General features: G+C 39.7%; 1 protein-coding gene across 1 annotated transcript in view; it reads left to right on the forward strand.

Moving 5' to 3' along the window:
* The window catches only part of CPQ (carboxypeptidase Q), a 166610-nt gene extending 150515 nt beyond the window's left edge, over nucleotides 1-16095 (forward strand). The window contains exon 8 of the mRNA XM_063300259.1: nucleotides 15758-16095. Within this exon, the coding sequence (XP_063156329.1) occupies nucleotides 15758-15918 (161 nt within the window). The 3' untranslated portion in view covers nucleotides 15919-16095. The remainder of the gene's footprint in view (nucleotides 1-15757) is intronic.
* The last annotated feature ends 2722 nt before the right edge of the window (nucleotides 16096-18817 follow it).

An 18817-nucleotide genomic window follows, 5' to 3' on the forward strand; every position in this document is an offset into this window, starting at 1 on the left:
GAGCTGGTCCATGAAGTCACGAAGAGTCGGAAGCGACTAAACGAATAAACAACAACAAATTAAAACTAAAATCCAAGTAGACCCCAAATATTACATTGAAGGGCCCAAAATAAAATATATAAGCTTATATGCTGTTGTCCCCTATCTTCTCTCATCCTGCATGTCACTTCAGACCCCCTATTCAAGGGTTTGTCAACCAGGGTTCCATGGAACCCTAGGGTTCCACGAGTGGTCACTAGGGGTTTCCTGGGAAATCAGGATTTATTTAAAAAATTATTTCAAATTCCAGCAACTTCACATTAAAGAGGTAAGTTTCATTCTTCATTTTTAGTTAAGAACGCTAATTCATATATACAAGCCTGCACATGAAACAAATATAATAATTTTGTAACTTCCAGCCTGTATTTGAGCCTGAATGTGCAGGGGTTCCCTGAAGCCTGAAAAATATTTCAAGGGTTCCTCCAGGGTCAAAGAGTTGAGAAAGGCTGCCCTATTCTGTCCTGCCCAATATAGATTTATCCATGAATACTAATGGCTGTGATCACTCATTTCATAGACATTTGGATCCTAAACCCACTGAGGATTAGCCAAGCCTTGAAGCAACCTGATCTTGGTAGGTCCTAGAATGCTCTGCATGTATCAGCTATAGTGGGATTCTCCTACTACATCAGCTAAAGCACAGTGCTCTTTTTACCTCATATTTCTTTACATTTCTTGCAACCTGCCCATCATTTTAACATCTCATCTCTCATTGCAATCAGCTTAAATTTACCATCTTCATCTGCATTTCCACTGTAAGTTGAAAGCCTTCATCCTGAACTTGCTATAAACAATTAGCTTACTTTGACTGTAAGAGAATACTGATGTGAATTAATTCTCCTGTGAGAATAGGGAATTACCAGATTTCAGTGTATATTCTCACAAGGTCAGAATATGTGGCGAATAAAAAGGACTTAATATGATGCCAAAAAGGTCTTAAGCATGGCAGAGGGATGCTCTAAGATACTTCCCCATGGGATGCAACTATGAGAAACATGCATTACACGATAGATATCTCACCAACAATGTCTGCAGGGGTTGGGGTCAAAACAGGCAAATGGGAGTTCTGGCATTGCAATCCAAGCACCTTCCCTTTTGTATATGAGTCAACATTGCAAACACATAACAAAAGGACAGGGCTTTGATATCACAATTGCCATCTTGCCTGTTTTGAATCTTCCTGCAGGTTCTGCTGCATCTCACTTCATTTGGCAGGGCTACTCAGAACAGACATCTTGAAGTAGATATGAAATAAGTTCATAAGGAAGAAGTCAGTCTTTCAGACAGAAAAGCTGGTTCCAAAACTTTCAGAGCTTCAAAAGATCAAACCAATACTTAAAATTGAACAGAGAAATCAACTGATCCAGTCCATCTAAAGAAACCCAGGAATATTACATCATGGCTCAACTGTTTGCCAGGCAGCCCTATTGTGCACAAACTGCAGTTTCATAACCATTTTTAAAGGCAGCTCTATACACAACTTATTGTCCTGGACTTGAGGTTACCATGGTATGAGCCTACCCATAATCTTCTCATAATCTACCCATGATCAGCACTGATGATGTTACCTAGTCAGGTGATGAAACGTCTGCAAGCAAACAACCAAGCTCAGAGAGCACCAAGGATTCCACCGTTCAACCCTGAGCTACAGCTATTCTCTTCTATCAGGATTGTAATATTTTTCTGGACTGTGCTTTTCTTCTCTGGAGATTTATTTAGTTTGCCCTGCTTATAGGTTTCTTTTCTGTCGTCTGTTTGGCAGTGTTTGGGACATAGTGCTGGATAAGAGAAGAGTGTGGTGTGATTCAGTTTCTTTTCTGTCGTCTGTTTGGCAGTGTTTGGGACATAGTGCTGGATAAGAGAAGAGTGTGGTGTGATTCAGCACAGCTCTTATGTTCTAATGAAAAAGAGAAGGCGGCAGGGAGGAGGAGAAACAGTCCTAGCCAGTTGTTCTCCTAACCTTAATATTGTAACTTAAGGGTGGAATAAATGGAGCTCACATTCATGGGACCGAAGTGGTGACCATGTTCTCACACCCCTTCATATACAATTTCCACATGGTTTTAACTAGTAATGCATGGCTGAATCACTTCTGTTTCCTTATTAGGGATAAACTGGCTGACTAAATATTTTAACCCACAATTCCTAGTCTACATCCAGACCTCTATCATTCTCAAGTCCCCACCACAAGCTGAAAGTCCAAAGCTCTGGAAGCAGAAATTGAAAATTTCTGGAAACACTACAGAAAGGTTGGCATATTTTCTTTAGCATTTCATCAGCTTCCATGAGCCACCCAATCTCCCCTGAACCACCCAGATGACAAGAGTTTATGCATCTGACAAGCTATAAGCTATTGAGTTACCAAGAGAGCAGTTTTAATTGCTTAGCACTTAGAGAACTAACAACAAATGTTAAATCCTTTTGCCTTTTAACACACATACACACATCTTGTTTTCATTAGAAGAGGGTATGTTAAGTTGTTTGTGTGTATTTGAACCCTGTAAGCATAACCTTTGAAAGTTTTGAAATTCACTTGTTTGAGCTAGGAAGATGTACAGCCGTTTGCTTGTTTATTTGTTTGTTTGTTTATTAAACAAATTGATATGGCCGCCCAACTCACACATGGTGACTCCAGGTGGCTTACAGAATTAAAATCCACAATACAAAGACCCATCAATACCCCACAGCAGCCATAAACACAATCAAATCAGCCACTTGATCAGCTCCATTCAACTTGAGGTCCCAGTGTCCTGTTCAGACTATGAGGCGGCCAGACAGGGTTATCATCAAAACCACTCTTTATTAATACAACTATTTACAATAATAAGTCCTTGTGATCAATGAGCTAGGCTGGTTCAAATCAAGACCACCCAGGCAACAACGGGAGAACCTGCAAGGTTGCAGGAGGAGACTGTGGCAAAACAGCTAGGCAGGATTTGCTGACTGGAGCTGGGAAACTGGAAGGGCACGTGGCAAAATGAACTGGAGGCAAGTGTCCGGGATCTGGAACACCACCTGAACGAGACTGGCACCTGGAAGCTAGGCAAGACCAAACTGGAACCACCAGGCAAGGCTTGGCTCTGTAGGCAGGACTGGACTGAATTGGACAATCCGGGCTGGACTGGGTACACTACCATCTTGGACAAGATTGATAACTTGAAACAAGACTGGGCTTGGCAGGAGATTCCAGGCTAGGCTGGGAGCTTGGCACATGATTAGGCTGGACTGGAGGCTCTTGACTAGGCTGGGAGCTTGGAACATGACTGGACTGCAGATCCTGGACAAGGTCGAGAACCCGGAGCACAACAAGACTGGCCTGGAGTCCCTGGACAAGGCTGGGCAATTAAAGCACAACTAGACCGGACTGGAGATCCTGGGCAAGGCTGGAAGCTTGGAGCATGACGAAACTGGACTGGAGATTCTGGACTTGGCTGAGAGCTAGGAGCAAGGCTGGGAACGTGCTTGGAATGCGCAGAATGGTGGCAGCAAAGTCCAAAACTGGACGTGAGGCTGATGTTGCTGGATTCGGCAGGGAGAAGATCCTCTATGGCAGTGTGTGCAGGATCTAGGTCCTCTAAGATAGGAAACCCAGGCACTGATTCCTCTCTGGCTACAGACAAGGTTTCCAATGCAGGTAAGGACTCTTCTTCTGGGGCTGTGAGCTCTTTGCTCATCTTTTATGCTGATCCCTCGTGCACCTATTCCCCTCTGCAGCCAATCGGACTGCCTTCTCTTTCGCACGCTTTTCTGCATGCCTTTCCTGCGCGCTGATTGGAGGATTCAAATCCTCCTCTGAAGACTGGCCAATCAGCATCTGTAACTTCTCCTGTGCTGCTGAGTCACTTCTGGGTTTTGCTTTCCTGGTTTCTGCCTGGTAAGTTTCTGTTTCACCTTCTGAATCAGAAAGTGTTTCATTTTCTGAATCAGAAGCTGGCTGAAACTTCACACCCAGGCATGCTGACAGAACCACATCTTCAGGGCCTTCCAGTAAAGTATCAAGGTGGGGGCCATCTTATTTCCAAGGGAATGATATTCCATAGGGCGGAGCCACCACAGAGAAGGCCCTTTTTCGTGGTCCCATTAGATGTACCTCTCTAATTGATGGGACCCACAACATGCCCTGCCTCCCCACTCTGGTGGGCCAGGTGGATGTGATTGGGGAAAGGCGGTCCTGCAAATAACCAGGCCCCAAGCCATGTAGGGCTTTAAAGGTGATAACCAGCACCTTGAATTGGACCCAGAAGCAAATTGGCAACCAATGCAGCTCCTGCAAAAGAGATGACACGTGCAAATCTAGGCTTGTGCAAAACTATGTGGGCTGCTGCATTTTGAACCAACTGAAGCTTCCCGATAGTCTTCAAGGGCAGCCCTTGTAGAGTGCATTACAGTAGTCCAAACAGGAGGTGACTAGGGCGTGGGTGACTGTGAGAATGGCAGTTGGCATTATTTTCCCCCCAGGCTGAAGGAAATGCACATGTTGAAAGCATCAGTACTAATAGGGACAAGAAGGCAGCTATGTCACCACCTTATAAACTCTCACTTTGCATACTGGGAGCTCACCTACTGTTGCCAGCCCAGCTTTCCCCTGCTGTTAGCCATCTGAAAGAAACTTCTTTCTGCTCCATCACCCACCTCTGGTCTTCATATCTCAGTTTCAGCTATGGGTTGTGTCATTCCCCAACAGTAGATGCAAGAACTGTGCAAATACTGAGTTATGAAGACCAGATGTGGGTGGTGGGGCTAGATATGACTATATCTGCAGCCTTTTCTATCCACTGCTATGCTAGAGTCAAACATGTATTGAAAAGTAATGTCAAAACGTATTCACAGCATCTTGAATCTTTTAAAAACACACCTGTCTGAAACCCACTAGAGGAGTAAGGGAGAATAGAGACTAGGTGTCAACTTCCTTTTATTATTTATTTTATTGTGGTCAACAGATGGTTTGCTTAATCTACTAATCTTCCTTAGAGGTGGAGATAGAATTCTACCATGAATTCTCTTGTAGTGAATTACAGTACTTCTCTTCCACTGGACTTTACAGTAAAGACAATTGCTGCATCAAAGAAAACCTGCAAACATTTGTCTTTGATGAGAAAAGCCCACAAACTAACACTTGCAACTGATTAATTTGATTATTATGTTGTCCTTAAGCTGCCAATCATCAGTGAACCAATTTAATGCAAGTTTATATTTAGTCAAGTACAATTATGTAAAGCAGGCTGCAGGAAATTAGTAATTGTCACGCAGCAAATTTCCACGGTTAGTTCTGACAGTCTTTGCTGGGACTTCCTGAGTAAACAGAACATTAACAAACAAAAACAACAGCCATAAGAAGAGCAAATAGATTCAAGGAGATTCAAAAGATTCTCTTTTTTTTTCCCCAAAGGGAACCAAGAAATAATGTTCACAAAGTCTTATCTGTGACAAAATGCTCCATCTATTAGTTTATTGCTGTGACATTACAGTACTGGACCCCTTCCAACCTTGCATTCTCTAATAGATTCTATAAAATGCTGAGGTCCAGGCTTTTTCTAAGAGGAAATTCAGTCTTTTATTCCACAGAATGAAATAAAATTTTTGGCACAGAGCATTGTCGCACACATTATTTTGGAGAAAAATGAGTTCTAAACCAGAAGGAGCTCAACTAGGTGGCAACACCTAGCTGGCCCTGGCTTGCTGTTATTGTTTTGTTATTATTATTACTCTTCAAAAAACAAAGGGAAAAAAGAACACAACCTTATAAAAGAACAAAAGCTGAAAAAAGGAACAAAAACATACAAAATGTATATTTAAAGACATATATATATATATATATATATATATATATCTACTGAAACATGACTGATTACAGTCATCTAAAGCTGATCGATATTAATCAATTCCGCAAACTACTGAATAATTGGAGCCATGCGTTTGTCTTTCCATGCTAAACCGTAAGTCTTTTGACTGTAAGTCCATTTTCTTTGTCCAGAAGTCAACTCCCATGTGATATAGAATATAAGCATCTGAAAATATTAAATCTCAAAGTTGAGTTAATACATGTAATTGCTTCTTAATGAAATGGAACAATATAGTTAAATAAAGCAATAATTTCACTGCATCTCCAACAACATAAATGCAATGAGGTCATTTCTAAAATATTTCTTGTTGAAAAGGATATAATCTAATTTTTTTAAAATCTCTTTTTTATTTGTTAAGTAAAAGTTTCATGTTTTACTGGCCCTGGCTAATCTTGAAAAGCTAAATAGAGTCAGACCTGATTAATCCTCAGTTGAGATAACACCAAGAATTACCAGAATTCTAGGCTAGACTGGGAAATTGAGCACCTCGAAGACAAGTAATAGTACTTCCATATTGTTGCCAAGAAAACTACATGGATATGTCTCTGAAGTCTGGAGGAGTTAAGATCAGTTCTAAATAGACTTTACCTTAAAACAGAAGGAAACTGTCAAGATGTTGGGAATTTTTAGGGACTGTGTCTGGATTGTAAAAGGAAAGGAATGGCAAAAGCTCTTACTACCTGCAAACACACTAAGCCATGAATATGGCAGCTTCAAAGAACTAAGCTGCTTAAAATCACATTTCAGAAGTAAGTGGCATGGGAATCAAGAAGAACATGACTGAGAGACAAAGAAATGTCAAATCCCTGAAATTTTGACACAAAGGTTTGGCAGTGGCTGACTAACTAAACATCAAAGTATTCAACGTAAGTTATAAATAATAAGAACCAAATCTTACCCACAGTGAATGGCCAACAGAACATAGTATGGTAAATAGTGTCAGTACTGTATGTGCAAATTAAATTAAACATCAATTGATCAAAGGCAGCCGAGTACAGTAGATTGATTGACATGGAACTGGAATTCTGATGGAGAGTTATGCATTCATTGGCTGATGATATGACTTGCACTGGGCATCAAGCTTGACCATGCATGTCTGCATGGCCCATACCCATTCACATCTTACACTGTGATCCAGTAACTTGGGCTGTGGAAGATATATTGGGAGCTGAAGTTTCCCAAGACAGGAATGCAGGTTATGACAACAGCCAACTATCCCCTAGCACAGAGAAATGCACAGCAAGGTGTTTGTAAATATATGGGAAATGTGGGAAATGCTGAATATAAGCTGCAGTGGATATAAGAGGAGAATGTACCCTCATGGTGACAGAAGGCAATCAATTGCTTTAAGTGGTTTCTTTTCAGCTCACAATGAAAAGTCTCACTTAGTTGTACCCTGTCAAGCATCTACTAGCTTCTCCTAAGTTCAGGTCAGCAAGCCTTATATATTCATCTTTTCATTGTCTTCTCACTGATAAGTTGTGCTTGCAAACATCAAGATAGAAGATGTTATATGTGCAATATAAGGTCATGAAATGATGATGGGAATGATATAAGAGTTAAGTGAAAGACAGTGTGGTACCATGGTTCAAAGGTTGTACAAGTAATGGGGAGACCCAGATCCAAACAGTCAACTATACAGCCTACCAGACCTTTGGCTAATATTTATAATAAGTGTGACATCCTTCCCATTCTGTTGACTTACAACCCTTTTAACAATCCTAGTTAGTGTGCCCAGTGATGAAGGATGCTGGGAGGTGTTAGCAACATCTGAAGGATCACAGAGTACCCATCCCTGCATTACTTAATACTTCAGTGAAGTTTTATTTCTTATTCATTTATGAAGTATCAGGGAATCCTTCGTTATCTGCTGTTTCCTTGTAGAGAGTCATGAAGATTTTTATTTGTGTCATTGCCATTACAGATCACCTGATCCTGCCTCTAAATTTGTGGATTGGAACATCTGATTTTCTGAAATTTTAAGTGCACTGTGCTTACAACCATACATTACAATATACATTATATGTTTGTGGGGCCCCTGGTTTGGTTGGATTTGTTATTATTTGATTGTTTTAGTCCAGGCTGCCTATGGAGTTGTATGTTTTTTTATTGTTTTGTATTTGTATTTGTAAGTGGCCCAGAGTCCATGGGAGTGGGCAGCTATAATACATTTAAATAACTAAATGCATACATATGTACATACAAGATAAAATATATTTATAAACAAATATTTTATGAGAAACTATTCAAATAGGAAATGAAATGTGAATTTTCTTGCAGGATTAAAAAAATTTAGAACCTTACAGATTCATGCAGGAATGGGGCTAATAAACTACGAATTAATACATAGAGAAGTGATATAGTCCAGAAATAGACTGACCTCTCCATTCTTACTTCTTCTCCAGGTATCAAGGCTATTATTCATAAATTAGAAATCTGGAATATGTTGTCAGACGATGTGAATCCACTGCTTTCAACTCTAATATGTCCTTTACGTATCAGCATACAGGAGATACCACATAGCTAGTTTGGATAACAAAGAAATTGCCTAAGAATAAATTATTTACATTTGCCATCTTATCTAATAAATTTTTTCAGTTGCTTACATGCTAGACAGGATAGATTAAATTCAATGATGAAACTAAAATACAGCTTTGCTTTAAATCATTGGGGTTTCAACTGATGGCATCCATTACCCATTTAAACTTCCAGTTGTATAGGTGATATATTAAGATAACTTACCAATATGTGAAACGATAAAACCCTGCCATTATTGTACAATACTGTGTGTCAGTCCAGATGGGGAGAGAACTTTTGAATATACTGAAGCAGCCATGGGTGAGTCAATATCTAGTCCAATAAGGAGAAAGATTCTAGCATATTGTATGAACTTGATAACTGGCTGGTTGCCTTTTTTCTAAGACTTTTTCTGGGCTCCAGGATGAAAAATACAGATTGTGGAGTGGAAATAAAACCTAACCATCATATCAATCTCTGAACTGCAGTAGCTTGGCTGTGGGTAATCCATGCTGTTTAATAGTACAAAAATCTTTGTCTGGAATGCCTGGAAGAAGCAGAGATGGGGAAAGCCACCAGGGTGTTCTTATAAAACAAAGCCTACATTTGTTTTTGCTAACTTGGGAGCGCTTTAGGATAAGTTATCTTAGATTCCTGTCCACATTTGTGCTGTAGAGTGGAACCCCTTCCTTCACAGAGGCCTGATTTCACACCAGTTGTATAGAGGCCTAGTTTTTATCTCCAGCTGCCGCAATGGTTCCATGGCACAAAAGCGAAAGGTTAATGTGCTGCAAAGTAACTGTGATAATCTGAGCTATAATTTAGCCTATTTACTGCATCAATACAAATGAATATAAAATGGCTTAAACAGAAAGGGAAGTTGGACTCACAACGTATTTTTCTCTCCCTTTCTCATTCCCACTGGCAATCCTCATTTAATTAACCGCAAGACAGCTGAATGAGTGCTTTCCTTTCTCCATTTTGTTTAAATCTTGAATTTTAAAAGCTTTAGAGAAGAGTGATTCAGGAGGTAAAACAGCGGGACTTCTGGTGTTATTTATAAACTCAGTGCCGGAAACTATTTCAAGGTCTGTGGTAGGGTAACTCAAGCACCATTTACTTGACTCACTAATTTCAAGTGTGTAAGCTCAGTGACAGGGTTAATGGCACTGGAAATACATTAACTTCTTGATCATTTTGGCTTGATTTGACAAAATTCTCAGCATATTGTCTGTGGCTGAAGGCACCAATTCACTGAATCTCGTGGAACGGTGCCCACTCTAGATGTTGCGGCATCTGAAATGAAAAACTGAAATGACACATGATCTCCACACAAATTTTGCCTTTAAAAAATGAGGGGGAGAGGATGGGGGAAGGAGGACCCACAACTTTTAAAATCAACTTTCACTCAGGGTTTATTCTATGTCAGGTCTATAAGGCCAAATCCACACCATCGTTGGTAATGAAACTAAGGACCAAGATATATTAAGTATATGGCTGCAAAGACTGTGCTCTTGGTTTGCTTTTGGTGGGGAGAAGTAGTGCTTGCAGAAAAAAGGTGTTATTCTTTCCCCTCAAGTCACAGTTTCCATGAATACACACACACACACACCTTGGCTTACTCTGGAAGGAATTACCATTTGTGTGTATAGCAGCTTCCATCTCAAGGGGAAAAACAACTGGGAGAGAACAAAGTTTATTGTTGTGAGCCACCCAGATTTGTGTTTTACAAGATGGGCAGCCATATAAACCTTTTAAATAAATAAATGTTCATCAGGGTAGGGACTTAGAGAAAAAGATGACAAAGCAATGTAACGCATATCCCAACACTGGTAGTGATTCCCCACTATCACTACTACTCCTGCCACCACTAGCCCTATGCGCATCGTGAGGTTGCAACTTTAAAAAAAAAGGGGGGGGGATCAAAATCCACACCTTCATTTCAACAATGCATGTAATGTCTCATCTAATCTGGCCTCACATGGATGGATACAGAGGAGAAACATTTGGAAAGGCGAATAGAATTTCTGACAGCCAGAAAATCTGAATGAAGACTCATTCCTCTTCTGAGGGCATATTTAGCAATAACTAGAGCACTGAAGAGAATTGCCTGGTGTAAGATCTTGAGGTACTTTCTCCTAAGATGCAGTAGACAACCCTGATACCCCAGAACCATGTACAGCTCTTGGCATCAGTTTTTGCAGGCCTTGTAATACCTCTGTTTACCATTTCCAGCAAAGTTGGCAACAAGCTTCCCATCAGTTTAAGGTAAACCTATATGGCAATTGCACTGTAAGCCCCAAAATAGGCTTATAACATAGTTTTGTTAACACAGAGATGCCCAAGCAGTGGTGGTGGGGAGCCCGACAATACTAATTTTGCTGATATTGCATTGTGATCAATGCCTTCTTAAAAATATTTAATATAATTCCCCAATCCCCCAAATTTTTTAAAATTTCATTTAGGGTAAGCTAATGAAGAAGAAAAATGCTGAACATTTTTCTTAATCTATTGAAGTATTACTGAAGACGGATTATAACACAGCAACAGAGGAAGTACATCTGTTGAGTTTAAAGAAGCAAGAACTATCTTGAATAGCACAAAGTCAGTAATTCATGAAGGTTTCTGGTATCTACCTTTCCAGGTACCAGCCACAAATCTGCCTCCTTTCAGTTATTAAGCAGTTTACTAGAATAGACAAAAATTGAGTGTGGAGCAAAAGGAAGATCCTGCATACCTAACTGTGCTGAAGATAATTTAGCTCCTGTCTATGGAGACAAACTTCAGCAAAGGATCGTTACCTTGTCGTGGTGCTGGAGCTTGAGCACCTCAATGATGCCATGAGCTAAACCGTGAAGGCCCACCCAAGACGGGAAGGTCATGACAGAGAGGTCAGACTAAATGCGATCCCTGGGGAAGGTAATGGCAACCCACCCCACTACTCTTGCCGTGAAAATTAAATGGATCAGTACAACCAGAGATATGTCGGTATACCATCGGAAGATGAGATCCCCAGGTCAGAAGATGGTCAAAATGCTACTGGGGAGGAACAGAGGATGAGCTCAACTAGCCCAGACATGATGACGCAGCTAGCTCAAAGCCGAAAGGACGGCTAGTGGCCAACGGTGCTGGTGGTGAACGGCGAATCCAATGTTCTAAGGATCAACACGCCATTGGAACCTGGAATGTAAGATCTATGAGCCAGGGCAAATTGGATGTGGTTATGGGTGAGATGTCAAGGTTAAAGATAGACATTCTGGGCATCAGTGAACTGAAATGGACTGGAATGGGCCACTTCACATCAAATGACCACCAGATCTACTAGTGTGGACAAGAGGACCACAGAAGAAATGGAGTAGCCTTCATAATTAATAGTAAAGTGGCTAAAGCAGTGCTTGGATACAATCCAAAAAACAATAGAATGATCTCAATTCGAATTCAGGGCAAGCCATCTAACATCACAGGAGTTGTTCAGTAACAGTGCTTTAACTAGAGAAATAAACATATTCATAAGACATTTTATTCCAGCTGAATCACAGGTTGTAGGGTAGCCTGTATAACTGGCTCCCTGTGTACTGTTTTGAAGCCCACAGAAGGCCATAATTTGGGTACTACTAGAGAGAAAGAGGTAAGATTATTATGCAGTGATGAGGCCTCCTGCATGATGGTTTTTATTTATTTATTACATTTTAAGCTATCACTTGACTATGTAGATCCTGTCAAGCACCTTGGAGCTGCAAATGGTCCTTGGAAGGGTGGTACATGGCTTGGCTTTTTAAACACCAAAACCACTTTAAAATGAAGCTGCTTAGTCATCTTACTACAATGTCAGTAGCACCCAAACTTCTCTCCAAATTTCTGTGCTCCTCAAACATTCAAGAAATTCTGTGAAAGCAGCAGATAATGTGCTGTGCTCCTCAAACATTCCCCTAATTCTGTGAAAGCAGCAGATAATGCAAAGTCAGATTTATCAACCAATTCCTTCCCACATTTTATGATCCTTCCTTCCTTCAATTGATTATGTGCCGTCAAGTTGGTGACAACTCTTAGCAGAGATAGATTTTCTCCACGACAATCTAGTTATTCTCCATGATAATCATGGATTGTTTTATTACAACATTTTTATTTGTAGGTTGCCTTGTTAGGCTCCATGTAAAAATCAGTAACAGGAGTTCATGATATGAGATCAGAATTAACCCTTGTAGGCTGAAAATACTAACTGGGAATTGTGGGAGCTTCCGTGCCAACACACCTGGAACTTTCCAGGTTAAGATTGCACCAACGGATGTATATGTGTTCTTTCTCTCTGCCTCCCTGGCTTAAATGCATGCATCTGAATCCTGTGCCTTTAATGCAGAACTATCTTAACACACAAGTAAAAGATAATGGGGAGAAAAGCAAGCAAGCCTCTGCACTTTAGAAGCCTGCTAAATATATCCTCTAGCATTGTCAATGACTCTTCCTTTTCAAGCTTCTCTTATTGAGGAGGAGGTAGCTTATAATATATAGCCTGATTGTAACTAAAAAGGAAAGAGCACTCAGCTCTAAATGTCAGATAACCTGGGAGTGGAGAGTGGAGAGCTGAAGGGAAGGATTTTTTCATCTGGTATCTGCCATCAGCCAGGGACCCCTGGGAAGATGCATCATCTCTGTCCCCCAGGAAGAGCTTCATGGTTCCATCTACTACCCAGTGAAGATCCAGCTACTTTAATACTTGCTTTCCTTTCTCATTCCTCTTCTATTTTCCTTTGAACTTACTTGAAATTCAGGTTTTGAGACTACCCATCCTCTACTTGGCTGTTAGGGCAATGTACAATAGGCATGAATGAATGAAATCCTTCACCCCGTATTTCAATATACTAAAACACTAAAAGAAAAATGCAGTGCAATATTTAGATGCCAAATAACCAATAAAGGTAATTATGATTGTGCATTGGATTGAGCCCATCCCATTGTCCTTACGCAGAAGCACGGTACTGATCACATGGCATCTGGTTGCAACTCTTCTTCTACTTAAGCAGATATTTTAGGCACGATCTCAGGCTTCCTGTCAGTTTTCTTGACTGCAACATCTTTTGGAGGCTGATTTGTGTCATATTTCCTAGTTTTGCTGATGCTCTGAGGTATGGAATCATTAAGCTCCCAGTAAACTCTTGGAACTTTATGCGATTTTGGTCCAGACCACAATATCATTCGTGACACATGCCAAGAATTTCTTGGGCAGCAGCAAATAATGGTTTCAGTTTAACCAGGATGTTATTAAGCAACTCAAAGCAAAAATTAAGCACTTTGGCTGGGAGTCAATGAATGAATCTGTCAGGTTTTTTCCCCTCAATTTCTCATTTTTGTGAATATGCCAATTTTGGTTCCTCTCAATTTTCCCTCCTTGAATTGGATTTGTTGCATAGCTATATTTGGTTGAGGTTGGTTTGGGGGTGGTTTTTTTTTTAATATTTGCAATAACATGGCAAGGAATTTTTTTGCCTGCATATGCAGTTTTCCAAACAATTCCATTACTATTACTAATATATTTGATGGGCCTATTTATTTTGTTTTGGTTTCTTACTGGTGAACTGCACTGCAAAAGTCTGAAGGACAACTAAATGCTGGTTTATGTGTAGGGGTTTAAAAAAGATGATAATGACATACCGGGCTTTATCTCATAGTGGCAGGCCCTGGGCTTCACAGGTGTGACTTTGGAAAAACCTTGTGAAGTAAAATGGTGCCCCTGTTCCTATACAGAGAGGTCAAAAAGGTCAAGATGATGGTCACAACTGTGCAATCAAGGTCCTGGCATCTTGATTTTCTTGAGCATCCGCCACCCCACCCAACCCCCAGACACCCATAAGAGAGCAAAAACTTATCAGCAGTGCTTGGGAATCCACCCTTTGTAAATTTAATTTAAAATCTGTTTAAGCTTCTAATGGGATCATCCATTATAACCACCCCCAATAAATCCATCGAATACATTGTGATTTTAAAATGTTATTTGATACAGCCATCATCACTTTGATTATTGGAACAACTCTGACACTGATAGTGAAATTATGCTGTGTCCTAGTTTTTTTTAGGAAAGAGGAGCTTTAAAAAAAAATCCCCCATTACAGGACTGCAGCAAATAACAATTAAAATAAAGATTTCAGGATGCTTGGTTTGAATGTTGTATTTTTGTAAGCTGCTGCCAATATATAGACTGGGAGAGAAAAGTCTCTCCCTTCATGCAAACTGTAATTCTTGAAAATCTCATTAATGCAAATGTAATCCTTTGGAATCAGTTGGCAAAGTTCCAGCAGAGATTTCTCTCTTCCTCCCAGAAATCTTCTGCCTCTTCAGATGTCACATCTAAACAGCCTCTTCTGTGATTTCTTGTACTTAACTCTAAAGCAGTGAAGTCATGCTTACATCCATGTGACTGCAATGGTTCCCCTTCAGCCCAATCTTCCTCTCTTCTCTTCATTGCCTCCCTCACCCCGTTCCCAACCCCATCCCAATTAGATGAAAGAAGGGATTTGTGATTTGTTTTATGTTACCAAGCACAGATGGCAAACTCTCCAGCTAGGTAGTGGTTTAACTTCAGAACATGTCTCAAGGTCTCACACTTCTGAGAACCATCTTCCCTAAAACTAGTCTACAGGGAATAGTAAAATGATAAATAGAATCATCAATATTTTAAAAATAATTAGGCAGCATTTACATTTACTCTTGCAAGACTGATACACATTATGGAAGTCATTCAGCAGTAAAAAAAACAAGCAGGGTGACTTAAAATCATTTCATACATGCTATAGAAAGGAGGGCAATCATAACCATAGGTTTACAACCCACCCATCATCCTGTGGAATGTCTGCTTCTTAAAGTCTCCTCTCATTCCAAGCAGTGGGAAGGAAATAGTTTAGACCCATGTTTCTCAACTTCAGCAATTTTAAGATGTGTGGACTTCATTTCCCAGAATTCCCCAGCCAGCATGCTTCAAGTTGCCATGGTTGAGAAACACTGGTTTAGTCAACAAAATAGCTGGCTTAAATTTCCCAGTGGATCAGGAATAATGGAAAAGGCCTGGGAGGCATAGAACCCTTCTAATCTGTACCTAACCTAGCTCTGATTTGGCTGGGATCAGAGAATTTCCTGACCTCAGAAAACACCAACTATAGAGGCTGAGCGGGAGATTCCTTCCTCTCCTGTCTTTGACCTCAGAGAAGATATCCAAGGGTTATCTCCTTCTATACGTCTATGACTTTCCTCAAACCATCAGATTACAGATTTAACATCTCAGACTTAATGAAACCCAACCTAAAGGATTATTTTAATATTTCTAACATTCACATGACAAGGAAATGCTATTGTGCTGTTCTCCACAGGTGCCAGCTTGAATAACGATATCACTAAATACTTCTGGTTTCATCATTCCCAAGGCGACACAATGACGGTTCAGAATCCAGCCAAGATGAATCTCTGTGCTGCTCTTTGGACTGTTGTGTCTTATGTGATTGCTGATATGGAGGAGAAGGTACCAGTGTAATTCAAATATAAATCAAGAAAAAGTATTATTTTAGTACAGAGCAGGAATATATGTGATCTAGCCCTGTGATGAAACTCTAGGTTTCTTTCAAAAGCTAATTTTTTCTTGAATCAACTCAGAGCATGTCCTTTTATTATATGTACTTATTTTGAATTGTGGATCTAATACCTTTGTCTTTTGATAGCTTCCTGATGAATTTTGTTTTCCATCCAAATATTAAGGAGGATTGAGAGTAAATAATTGTCTCCCTGTTATTATTTTTGTACTAAATTTGAAGAGGAAGGAGTATTAGGTATGTTCGCTGCCTTGAGTTATTTATAAAAATAATAAAGGCAGGATTAAAAAAAATTAAATTAAAATAAATGTTTTCCTACACGTTGAATCGGCTGTTTTGAACGTTCAGTTTTCTGCTTCTACTTTCCCTGGGGAACTGTCTGCATACCTCACTTTCACTTATGTAAACACATTTCAGAATTCTTTCATATCTTTGACTTTTGCTGGTTAAGCTCCTGGGGGTGCCATAATCTACTGCTTGAGACATTGAGAATTTTAAACAGACTTTTTCTGATTTCCAACAAGTTTTTAAACAGATTCTTTCTGATTCCTACCAAGTGTTTATGCAAGGCATTCAGGACATTGTGGAAAACATGAGGTCTAAAATGTGTCATCTGGTTGGGGATGTTGTGGATGAAACTGAGGAATTTAACAGTGACAGAAATGTCTCTTCTAAGAGTGAGATCGAGACTTCTGTTCAAATGCTGGATGAAGATTGGATAGACAAGTTGAAGAAATTAAAGGGAGATATCGAGTTGGAAGCCATAAGTGAAATTGATCTTCTGGTGGAACGCCATGGAAAAGAAGGGGTTATTATGTATGGGAGGTCTCCTGAAGAGAAGTTGGAGTTTTTGAGGGGGGCAGTTGGGCTGTTTGATTTTTTTTTAAGAAAAAAGCTCTGTGTGCATTGTGGGGACATGTAAATGCTCTGGTTTATTTTGAAGTGGGGTAAGGGTTTAAGAATATTTATATGGATTGCTTTTAGGGTTTGGCTGATTTTATTTATCTTTAATGATTTGGATTAAGATTATTAAGGTATAATAAAAAATAATTTTGGGGGGGTTTGGGTTTAATATTAAGATTAAAATTCTTATATTATCAAGTACAATGGCAGACAATTTGTATGTTTTTTAGTTTGATCTTTATTATAGTAGACAGGAATGTATAGAATAGTAGTAGGGAGGAAATAATTAAATGTTATCTTTGGGGGGAAGTTGATTAGGAGGTGTTTGTGTGTGTATATATATATATATTTCTTTTAATATAAGGGGAGGGAACAACTGTATTTAGTGATTTTTATAATGTGCCAATGGAATGATTTATAGAAATAATGTGATTTTGGTTTAATATAGAGTAAGGGATTGTGGAAAATTGTTGTATATCCTTGCTGTTAAAGGTCAGAAGTCACCTCTTTTTGTAATTTTGAAAATTTTTCTCTTGTGTTTCTACACATTTTTAGTTTTTTCCTTTGTAGTTTTTTGTTTTTCTGTAGCTTTTGTCTTTGCTTGAAACTTAATAAAATTCTTATTAAAAAAAGATTCAGTGCTGTGTTGATCTCTACTCAGCAATATCATAAAAGTGATTATTAAGTGTACCTATCTGCTAAATACTTAAAATAAATCTGGTGTTATGCATGAACCCTTGAGTCTAACTATCTGTCAGAATTTGCCTCCTCCCTCAGCCTTACCCCACATTAAGCAAAGCAGTTGGTGGCTGTTTTTCCATTGGTGGGAAGGGGGTGCTCAGTGATGGGGAAATAAAGCCAGGGCAATCCACCAATCTCCCTCTTTAATTTGTCCCCTGTAAAGGATAGCACCACTAGGTGGCCTCATTACTGAGGCAGAACAAGGCTCAGCAGTTGGGGCAGCAAAATATTATTCTGGCAAAACATAGATGGTTTATTAACATGACTCTCTGGCTGTGCCCAAAGGCAAAAATTAGAGTAATTGCACCAAGGAAAAATCTACCTGAAAGGTTCTATACAAAGAGGATCAAGAGAACCTCTGGCTCTATCCTTCAGTGATGAGATCATTTCAACAAGTAGAGATTTAGCTCCGAGTTCTACATCTCTTTCTCAGCTATACTCAGAACCTAAGTGCCCCACTCTGAGTCCTGTTTTCATGCCCAAATATTATTTAAACTTTTTGAAAGATGGAACTCTTTGATTATCAACAGAATGCCCATTGAACAAGCTGGCTCTTCTTGCTTGCTGTTGTATTCCCATACCTATATAAACTCTAAATTGGGGTTGAAGCCTTGGCCCAAAACCTTATTTTCTTTTTGCTTGCCTGGATGTTTGCCCAGCCACAAAATGTCACAAAGATCCCTTAACACAGTCATTTCCCTCCCCACCCCGGGTAAGAGCGTATATTGAGATGAACACAAATTATTTATAACATTTAAATGCTGATGGGGTTCCAGAGTGTGATATTATGTCTGTGGCCTTCACTGTAGTGCTGTAAATCCCACTACCACAATTCCCGTGTGTCCTATGGTTCCCATTCCTTCTGTTTTTGTTCGTTTTAATAAATGGAAATACTTGGAAGGCTGGCATGCTGCAAAACATGGCATCACCCTCCAGGGCAATCCACCTTTCCAAGAATACAACTAACTGATGTAGGCCATTAAGGGAAATAACAAAGGTAAATGGCTGTTTAGACAGTCAGAAAGAATGAAAAAAAATAAGCTGAGTTGGTAAGGAGCATCCTGAACCTAGATATGCTGAAAGGGAGAATCCCGAGGATCTGCAGGGATAGCATAGACATAGACCAGGGTTTTTCAGTGAGGTTCCCACAAGAGATCAGTAGGGGTTCCCTGGGAGATCACGATTTATCTAAAAAATTAT

Source organism: Candoia aspera, chromosome 3 (genome assembly GCF_035149785.1).
Source record: "Candoia aspera isolate rCanAsp1 chromosome 3, rCanAsp1.hap2, whole genome shotgun sequence".
NCBI classification, from domain to species: Eukaryota; Metazoa; Chordata; class Lepidosauria; order Squamata; family Boidae; genus Candoia; species Candoia aspera.